The sequence below is a fragment of the Chiloscyllium plagiosum genome, chromosome 1 (genome assembly GCF_004010195.1).
Source record: "Chiloscyllium plagiosum isolate BGI_BamShark_2017 chromosome 1, ASM401019v2, whole genome shotgun sequence".
Classification (NCBI taxonomy): Eukaryota; Metazoa; Chordata; class Chondrichthyes; order Orectolobiformes; family Hemiscylliidae; genus Chiloscyllium; species Chiloscyllium plagiosum.
The window spans coordinates 137,976,342-137,986,886 of NC_057710.1; the positions used below are offsets into that span (position 1 = coordinate 137,976,342).

The 10,545-nt window shown below is 36.4% G+C and overlaps 1 protein-coding gene across 1 annotated transcript in view; it reads right to left on the minus strand.

The window, feature by feature from the left end:
• Positions 1 to 4,746: 4,746 nt before the first annotated feature.
• lyar (Ly1 antibody reactive homolog (mouse)) overlaps positions 4,747 to 10,545 on the minus strand; it is a 32,970-nt gene continuing 27,171 nt past the window's right edge. Inside the window, exons 8-9 of the mRNA XM_043698225.1 lie at positions 9,002 to 9,087; positions 4,747 to 8,465 (exon numbers count right to left, since the gene is read on the minus strand). Of these exons, the coding sequence (XP_043554160.1) occupies positions 8,328 to 8,465; positions 9,002 to 9,087 (224 nt within the window). The 3' untranslated portion in view covers positions 4,747 to 8,327. The remainder of the gene's footprint in view (positions 8,466 to 9,001; positions 9,088 to 10,545) is intronic.

A 10,545-nucleotide genomic window follows, 5' to 3' on the forward strand; every position in this document is an offset into this window, starting at 1 on the left:
CATGAGTTCTAACCTTGCTAATCAGTCTTCCATGGGGATCCTTGTCGAACGCCTTACTGAAGTCCATATAGATCACATCTACTGCTCTGCCCTCTTTATTACTTCTTCAAAAAACTCAATCAAGTTTGTGAGACATGATTTTCCACGCACAAAGCCATGTTGACTGTCCCTAATCAGTCCTTGCCTTTCCAAGTACATGTACATCCTGTCCCTCAGGATTCCCTCCAACAACTTGCCCACCATTGACGTCAGGCTCACTGGTGTACAGTCACTCTAATTGAAATATTCTCATCACAATAATAAATGCTAAATGTGTCTTTCTTACATGCATGGGGTTGGGGGGGGGGGGGTGCGGAAAGACTCACAAGCACAAAAATTTTAGTGGCTTAAACTAATTTAAAACATTGAAATTCTAAAATCATCAAAGCACTGCAGGTTAATTAAATCCATGTGGGAGTTACATCAGTAGTGCAGTTCTTTGGTTCCAGAAGCTTGTCCAAACCCAATCGACTGATAATGTTATCAGCACTCACTTTTGAAACAAATGTAAACAGCAAACATAAAAATCACTCAAATTAATCAGAGCCCTATACAGATATCTACTTCTTATTTTTGGTTACCAATATCTAAAATATTTCAAAAGTCTTATACTTAACCCGCTCTTCTTGTCTGTGTGATAGATTTCTTGTTCTCAAATTTTGCCACATTTTGTTATAAATAATGTTCACATACATAGTACAAAAGTATTTTTTTGCTGTGCATAATCTGGCCCTGGATTCAACAAAGGCTTTCGAAACAATTATTTCCATCAGCCATTTATGCTCAGGAACTGAAATTTTTCTTGCCTAAAATGGGACGTTTTACTAAAAATAAAAACCTAATTCACCATGATTACAGTTCATCACCAAGTTCTTATTCCTTTCAGTCTTGTTGAGCTGAATTTGGATTGTGCAGCTTTATCACGTGGACTGTTTTTAATTTTCAGTGTTAAATTATCTAGATCGAGAAATAGCTTTATTTATTACTATAATTATCACTCCTTTTGCTTTTCATTGTGATATCTTTGCTATTGAAACCCCTATATTCTAGCCTAACCATGTCCTTTTTCCAACTTGAACCTGCACCTCGCCAAACAGCATAAAACTCAGTACATTTCTGCATCTCTTCAGTTTCAACGAAGTAATTTTGGACTTGAAATTGATTTCAAGTTAACTCAATTTCCCTCTCCACACATGCTGCCAGAACAATTGAGCTTTTCCATAACTTGTCATGTTTATTTGAGGAATATCTTTCTTCAGTTTCTAGCTCTTTACGGTGAAAACCTCTTTTCAGAAATTCATACGTACATTTTTCATAAATGAGATAACAAGAACATTTTAAGTTTGGCCATCCAACAAGAATGATGTGGTAATTGGGATATAGATTGGGATATAGATTGGGATATAGATGATAGCACCACGTTGCTGAAGGCCCATAAAGAAGTGTTCCAAGCACCTGCTTCATCAGACCAAAGCCTTATCCTCAAATGCAATTCAGGATTCTACAGCATACATACTTTTCCCAGAGCTGTGATGTTCTGTGCAGTCTGATCAGGGATGGTAGAAGGAGATATAGCTAATCGAACGGTGAACAGGTAAGGACAATAATTGAAGCCAAGGTGTAAGAGCAACAAAATTAATAAGAGATGGAATGAAAACTAAATTGCTGAGGGCAACAACTTCCTAACAGTTTTTAACATATAGTGATGAGAATACTAACCACTTTATTTACATACATATCAATATTTCATCATAAAGATCTATATCTGGACAAATAACTATCCCATATTCATTAAGTTTATATAGACATCCGTTTGAAAAGGTATTTAATTCCATATTATAATCAAATTCTTACTCTATGGACAGATATTTTAAACTGTTCTTGCATTTTAAAGGGTTGCTTTTCCTGTGGTACTATATATTCTTGATGTGATAAGTCACCTGCAAATTGGGAACACGGTAATTATACAATGCTTGATTGAAAAAGAAAATATAGAGTCTGAACTCTAATAATGTTACATCCATAGTATAGTCCAACAAAATTAATTACGCTTTCAATACTGTTTGTAAAAACAATTCTGGCTGAATCTATCTTACTATCATTATAAGATTTACTGGATCTTCAAAATACAGTTTAAAAAAATCTCATTCAAATTCTAGTTCAGTACTTTAGGAATATAAAAACAGTGGGACGTATCATTCTATTTTAAAATGGTGCCCTCTTGTTCTTGATTCCTCCAACAGAGCTAATAATGTTTTGGGGCTGAGGCTTGTATTATTTTTGACTGAGTGCAAGTTGCAAATCTTTTGGAGGGTTTTTTTTTGCCATGAGGCGGAGCTGGTTTATTCGCTGTATCTTACTGCACTCACTTCAGTAACTAGGTAACGGCCCCTTTGTTGTTTCTCATGTCTGATTCCTTCCCCATCTTAGCAGACTCCATTCCCAGACCAACTTGCCACTCAGCAGATATCCAAAGACCAGCATCCCTTGCTGCAGTGCCATCTGTAAAAGGTCGCTGTGTACCTGGACAAGCATTGGCAATCTGGAGTTGACCCCCAGTGGCAACATGACACAGCAGCCAGAAAGCCAGGTCTGCTCACAGCATATAGCCAACTTGGCTTGCACAAACAACGTCATTCTCTCATCCAATTGCTGTCTAACCAACAATACCACACAGTTTACCTATCCTCAGCAACATCCTATTTAAACAAAGTATTTTTGATAAAAAGATTGTGTGGAGTTGTGGGGAAGGGAACAGGAACATTTGGAGCCAAAGTCATACAAAGATAAAGGTGGCATGGGGATTTCTGTCCTTTAGCATGAAATCATGCTAGAAATCAATAAAATAATCATTCGAATGCAGCATGAATATTGCTCACAGTTTTGGTCACAAGGAAATCAGCCTATCACAATAGAATTAAATCAAATCTACTGCATATACTCGAGTGAAAGGCAAATGCTTGAGGTCACATTTTAGACCAACGGTCTGGGGTCTTGACACTTCTACATGCATCATGAGTTTGAGGGATTAACAAATATATTTGATTTAAGCCAAAAAAGACTGCTGCAATTGAATAAAGTAAAAAAAAGCAACACTTCCTTGTGGCAAAATGATCCATATCAATTCTCTAATTTATTTTGCAACATTATAAATTATACACATTTCATCCAACACAATAGACTATCATGAATTAAATTCTGGATCAATGGTGCTGGAAGAGCACAGCAGTTCAGGCAGCATCCGAGGAGCTTCAGCTCCTCGGATGCTGCCTGAACTACTGTGCTCTTCCAGCACCATTGATCCAGAATCTGGTTTCAGCATCTGCAGTCATTGTTTTTAACCCTATTATGAATTAAAGATAATTCAGTGAAATCCTTTGAAATCAGTCTGATCATTATCAGAACCACCTAACAGTTTCTCTCTGTTTGCTGGTGGCAAAACACAACTTTGATCTCTGTCATCTTCAAATGGTAGTACCATTGACATGAGTTTATCATTCCACAGGTAATTGTCCTGGCTATCATTGACTACATTCAAAATTCCAGATTTTTGAGATGATTTTTAAACAATATTCCATGTATTTTGGAAAAAAAAGAACTAGCGGTCATTAAGTTTAAGGTGAGAGGGGAAAGATTTAAAAGGGGCAACGTTTTCACACAGAGGGTGGTGCGTGTATGGAGTGAACTGCCACAAGGAAGTGTTGGAGGCTAGTGCAATTATAACATTTAAGCTGGGTGGCAGCTGTCTGTCACGTCTGCGGGGAACATCAGGAACCATGCTGGGCAACTGAGGATTGACAGTTCTTGTCCAGCTGGCTTTTAAAGATGGCACCGGTGCAAGAAATGCCAGTGAAATCTGGGATTTCCACTGAGTGACAGTGTTCTGGGAGGACACATGGTAAGGGGGTGCAGAATTTGGATGAGAGAAGCACTGTAGGGATGTGGTAAGTAATTAAAGAGGTGAGTTTGGTAAGACAGGATGAAAGGACATGCTAAGCCTGGCAGCAACCAAAACCATTAAAAAAATTCAGTGCAACTTATACTTGGTCAAATAAGCATAAAATTCAACCCTTGTGTTTAAGAAATCAGCAAATAAGGGCCTGATAGGTGACCATAATCAGAAGAAATTGTACTCAGCAGAAATTTCCTAGTGGATAGCGTAACAAAGTCTCCAGACTAATAGATGTTAAGGAGCTAGATGATTTGCTCCTTCTTTTAACTTGTTATTTAGAAATGATCTCAAGTTTTACTTTCCAGCCTAAACAGTTCAAATCAAAATTCATTTAATTTGCAAACTTTCAAGCTGCCAAGTGAATTACCTCTTTCTTTCCAAATCATCTAGGATAAAGCCAAGACGAAGTCATGCAATAACAAGTACAAGCACAGCCTTAGAATTAAAGGGGGTCAATTTAGACCAGAAATGAGGAGACATTTCTTCAGCCAGAGAGTGGTGGGCCTGTGGAATTCATTGCCACGGAGTGCAGTGGAGGTCGGGACATTAAATATCTTCAAGGCAGAGGTTGAAAAATTCTTAATCTCACAAGGAATTAAAGGTTACGGGAGAGTGCGGGTAAGTGGCATTGAAATGTCATGATTGAATGGCAGAATGGACTCGATGGGCCGAATGGCCTTACTTCCCCATGTCCTATGGTCTTATTAATTTGTTAATACAGAATATGAGTATTTACAACCATTTAGGACTCTCCCTTCAGGTGGTATACATGCTTTATTCTTGCAAATTGTCCAGATGAATGAAAGCTTCAGCAAACTAAAATATAAATTTAATTACAGTTCAATAACCATGTACACATTTAATCAGAGTTATCCAGCCACTTGATAGAAAATCATTAATGGACAGATATTTAATAAAGCAAGCAACAAACATTATACAAGTAATTTAGTATATTATATATTCCAGTGCTAACAAACATTATTAACTATAGTGCTGACGAAAGTCTGACATTAAAATAAATGAGATTACTTTAAAAGTAATTCTTATACAGCTGATAAATTAGCTGCTTTCAACAGCCAAGTAATTCAAAACTGCAGGTGTCATTATCAATCTTTTAAAAAGCTAAAACAAACTTCTCTAAAACTAAAAACTAAGGTGGAAGACTCTGCCCAATGGCCTGTATTCAGTTTTCCCTTTCTTGCACTTTGCTCAACAGATGCTCTTTATGAGATATGGGCATCATCAACTGGTTTACAGGGTATTTTCCTCAGCACACTACTCCACAATAATCCATGTTATAGGACTCTGGTTACATATGAACAAAAAACAAGAGTAGGCCACTTGGCTCTTCGAGCCTGCTTCACAATTCAATAAGATCATGGCTGATCTGATTTTAACCTTAACTTCAAACAAATTTTAGTCATCACATTTCTGGTATTCACTGTGAGTACGTCAATTTCATCTGGCCCCAAAACGAGCTTAAATGAAATTGCTTCATATTCTCACTTTGATCAACGGCACATGTAGGGACACTATACCACATACAATAAATTTATCACATAGTGATAAAAAGCATGCAAATACATTTTCACCAAAAAATTAGCCAAGGTGGATTTTATTTTACATTTCTCCATTACTTTCAATTCACAGATATCATACTTTAATTTAAATCGTAATTTCACCTACACTATTTCTCAGTGTTAGTGAATAATTGAGAAAACATGCAAAAATCCAAGACATTTTCTATTGCCATTGACCAAAATGGGAGTTGTTGGGTGCAGCAAAGGTGGAAATTTTCAATGGCTTCAGCAAATGTATTGGTGGACTGATTTTGACATAGCCTAAAATCATAGTCCACTCATGCCAAAATCTCTTGTAACCTTTCTCTGACAGTGAATCCATCATTCAAATGGTGCAAAATTGTCAGGAAGCTCTGTAATTCTATTTAATTAACTATATCAACGTGGTTTCTTATAAACTAGATAAAAATGGAATGTCGTTGAAATATTGCATTACTGTATGTAGTTTTGGGCAAATTTAAAACAAAGTGTAGTGATGACAACAATGGTCCTACTACTTAAATGATTTATTCTCATAAAACATCAAAATATTTATAAGTTTAGCTCAATCTCAGGTTCTTGGAGTCCAAACAACGTCCTAATGAAAGATTTCAAACTTAGAAGTTAACAGAAATGTTTAGATGCCTCCAGTTACCATACTTACATGTTGTGCAACATTTCTGGAACACCATTCCCCCTTTTACCTTTCCTTTCTTCTTGACTTTCATAACTTTGGTTGAAAGATTCAGCATAATACAATGGATTCCTCTGTTTTGCAAGCATGTTCACATTGAGAAATTGCAGAAAATAGCTTCTCCCTTTCAATTTCGTTTTGTTCCCTTCATACTTTGAAGGTGCTTATTCATGCTGGTTCTTGCACTTGGTCATTCTTTATGTGTAAGCCTAAACAAAAATATAGCCTCTTCAACAATATAGAGCAGTATCCAAAGGTTAGCCCTGTCTTCACTTAGCATTTAGACATAGGTATTGCTGATTAGGATTATGAGATAAGTATTGAAAGCAGGATCAGTTTGGAAGTTTCGAACCAGTAAACCTTCACCTGTAATCACAAAACTGTAATTTATCTTAGTTTTTAATAACTACGATCAGATTTCTCAGGTTTTGCTCAGGATTAGTCAAACAATTCACTGTCTTATAATAATCAGGATGCTTATAATATTAAGGGCAACATTAAGGCCAGTGATTCACATTGACTCAAATAAGCCAAAGTCAATTATTATTAAATAGCGTTCTATAGCTATTTGTGGTGCTTTGAAGGTTGAGTCTGTTACTCAATAAAAACTGTAACGGAATGACCTTTACATGTAATTTCTTTGCCTATGTTTTTAATTTTTGTCCATTCCCATTTTTAATATTGGCAATACACAGTATTTTACTTCAAGGCAAGATGGCTGTTCATAACATTGTACCTTAAAACAAAACCATTTGTCAATAATTCACTCAAATTTAATATTCCAAAACCTGCAACAAATCAGATCTCTATAAATACTCAAATAATCATGAAACAAAAAAAACACTATCAGAAAGCTCAAAAATTTTTAAAGTTTTTTTTGGCTGTTACATATCAGAATCCAGTCACAGAAAAATCCAATAGTTACATCAAAAGATAGAGACTGAACAAAACCAGTTTTAGCCACTATTTTCCTTTCCCACAAACGTAAAAGGTCAGTGGGGAAAACTTTGTTGAAACCAAAGCTGAGATGCTGGATCTGTATACAGTTGTATATCTGTGTACAATGGGAAAACAAATATAGGGATGACAATATATTACAGCTCACACCCTCAGCCTGAAATGACAAATTGACTGCAGGTAGTTTCTAATTCAAAAAATCCATGTTCATATCGGAGTTAGCTTGTGCAACATGACTGTTCTACGTTTAGTATTTTTGGTAGAAAGTACAGTTGAGTTTGTACTACTGTAAGTGACTGGCGACATGACCACCAAAAGAATATAGAAGAGTTCCATTCTCTCCATGATTAGATAGTTCATGACAATAACATTAATTCAATCCATGTTGTGTTGAAACAAAAGTTAAATTATTTCAGTAGGTTGCAAAATCTAACACCCTAACGTACTAAAGTATGCTCTTGATCTTTTCAATGCACGTGAGACAAGAGTCAATGTCCTCCATGGAAAGAAACATGCATTATAACGGACTTTCACATAGATCAGTTGAAACAAAACACAAACAATTAAAACAGTTGATGTAACGTATGGATTCCATGATAGGGGAATGAATGAATTCTGTGAATGTCCTGGAAAATTTATTATACAGAGGAACCTCAATTATCCGAATATCAGATTATCTGGCAAGATTGCAAGGTCCCGTGCTTGGCTAAACTATGTTATATGGCATTTGATTATCCGGAATTCAATAAACTGAACAAAAACACCCCCTTCGTGTCCTTCGGATAATCGAAGTTCCTCTGTAGATTGGTTCCACAGTTCTCTTGATGTTGAATCTGTCTTGTGATCATATCACAGCTTCTAAATATAAGTTAAGTGTAACCATTTCACTTTAAATGCAAGATTGTGAGGGAGTCAACTTCTTCTGGCATATATAAAAATAGTTCATTTATTAAATAGCAGAACATCTCTAAATCATCATGAAGCACAAGTTGTCCCCAAATCAATACTGAAATTTCAGCATTGTACATAAAAGCAAAATATTCTGAATGCCAACTACAGAAAGATACAAAATAAATTCATTTTCTGTCTATGGTCCAGTCTTTTGCTATCCAAAGTACATTTTCTTTTATTTCACAAGCTTTACTTTGTCTTTCAGCACTTTAAATTTGGGGTTAGAGCTTATCTTCTTGTAAAAAATTGCCAGGAGTTCCACTTCAGATTTGTAGTTACTATCACCACATTCAGCGTAGTACTGGGATAGAACCTGCAAGAGTTTGGAAACATGTCAACTGAGACAAAGAGTAATTAATTCTTTTTCTGGAAAATAAAAGACACATTTGACACATTTTTCATTCATCAAGAATTGATATCCTTGCGAATTGTCAAGTGGAAAACCAACATTTATAGTCCATGAGAGGAGAATGCTGATTAGTTGTCAAATGGACTGGTAGAGGCGTTGCCATGGAGAATGCACTTTTTAACACTGATAGGCAGTTAACTGCTGGGCTTTGTTTAAATTTTAACATTAGCATTTGTGCAAATTGTCCTGACGAGTGCAAGATGAAAAGTTTTAACAAAACTTTTCTCAGCAATACCCAATTTTTCTGTACGACCAAAAAAAATGAGGAATTTTATTGTCATTAAAAAAAATCTAATAAGCTTTTTCAATATTCAACATGGAAAAAGATGATAAATTTATTACGCGGATTATTTCTGTTACTAATAATTTCATATTTTGTTTCTGTTTTTTCCAATTTAGTATCCATAAGTTAATCTTACAGCTATCATACACACACATACCTTTTTCCGTAATTTTTTAACAGAAATTTCCTGCTCAGGAGACTGTTTGAGAACAATTTTGATTGTTCTTTTCCAGTTGAATTTCCCTTAAGCAAACAGATGATCATATATAAGATATAAAATTCAGAATTACAAGCTAAAGGCAAATGATCTATACAAAATGTTCAATGTATTATCTTCCAGTTTTACAATTTGTTTGGATCCAAATCCATAACAAAACTCCACACACGTTAGTCATTGGGATATGCACCCTCTAATTTATAAGCAACTAGAAAGAACCCCATGTACATATGCAAAAATAAAGCCAACATATTTTTAAGAAAGCTGAACGTTTGTGGTCGTGCTGAGCACATAAAGAAGAAAGAGATATACCTCTTATCAATGGCAGCAACTTGAGTGAGTAAGTGCATTGAGTCAACAGAAACACGAGTAATAAACACAAATTTCAACACAGTATTTAGAAAGCTGAACCACATCTTTTGAACCACACATAAACCGAGGCCCCGCATCTTGCTCTGTCTAATGCGTACTATTCAATGAAGAGCAGAGAAGTTCTCTCTGTTGTCCTGAAATTATCTGGTCAGTTATTTCACTTGCTCTGTGCAGGTTGGCTTCGGGGCTTGCCTGCAGACCAGTTAACTAACTTTACATGCATGTCATTGATTGTACAATACTTGGGGATACCTCAAATTGGAGGGAGGGTGACATATGAATACTATCTCAAAAGCAACTTTCTAGATGTTGGGCAACTAAGAACAGTAGATGAGCAGAGATTTTGAGGTCTAATTATACAAATTACTAAAACAATTACGACAAAGAAATGCACAAAGACATGCAAATGAGGATGGAATGTTGGCTTTTATCTTAAGGTGACTAAAACACAATGTCCTGGTTAGATCCTATCTAGGGTAGTGTATTTAATGCTGGAGACTTAGGAAAAAGAATACTGGCCTTCGAAAAGTACAACACATATTCACCAGAAAGATACTGGCCTAAAAAGGGTTACATTTTAGGAATGGGCTGAGTTTTGGGGAGAGGTTAGACATGTTGCATGGACTTGACCTGTGTTTATTTAATCAACCTGTTCAGACATGACAGAAAGGGCTCTGGACAGGATGAGACAGCTGACCACAGCACCATAGTGCAGAAGGCCTTTCAAGAGGGGGGAGCAAAAAGACAAGCAGTTTTTATAGGGGATTCTATAATTAGGGGGACAGATAGTATCCTTTGCAAGCTGGATTGGGAGTCTCGCATGGTGTGTTGCCTGCCCGGTGCCAGGGTGTGGGACATCTCCGACCGGCTTGAAAGGATATTGGAGCGGGAGGGGGAGGATCCAGTTGTTGTGGTCAACGTTGGGACTAACAACATAGGCAAACAACTATCAAGCACTAGGAAGGAAATTGAAGTACAGGTCCTCAAGGGTCATAATCTCCGGATTACTGCCCGAGCCACGTGCCAATTGGCATAGGGATAAGAAAATTAGGGAAGTAAACAAGTGGGCAAGGGATTGTGTGGGAAAGAGGGATTCCATTTCATGGGGCATT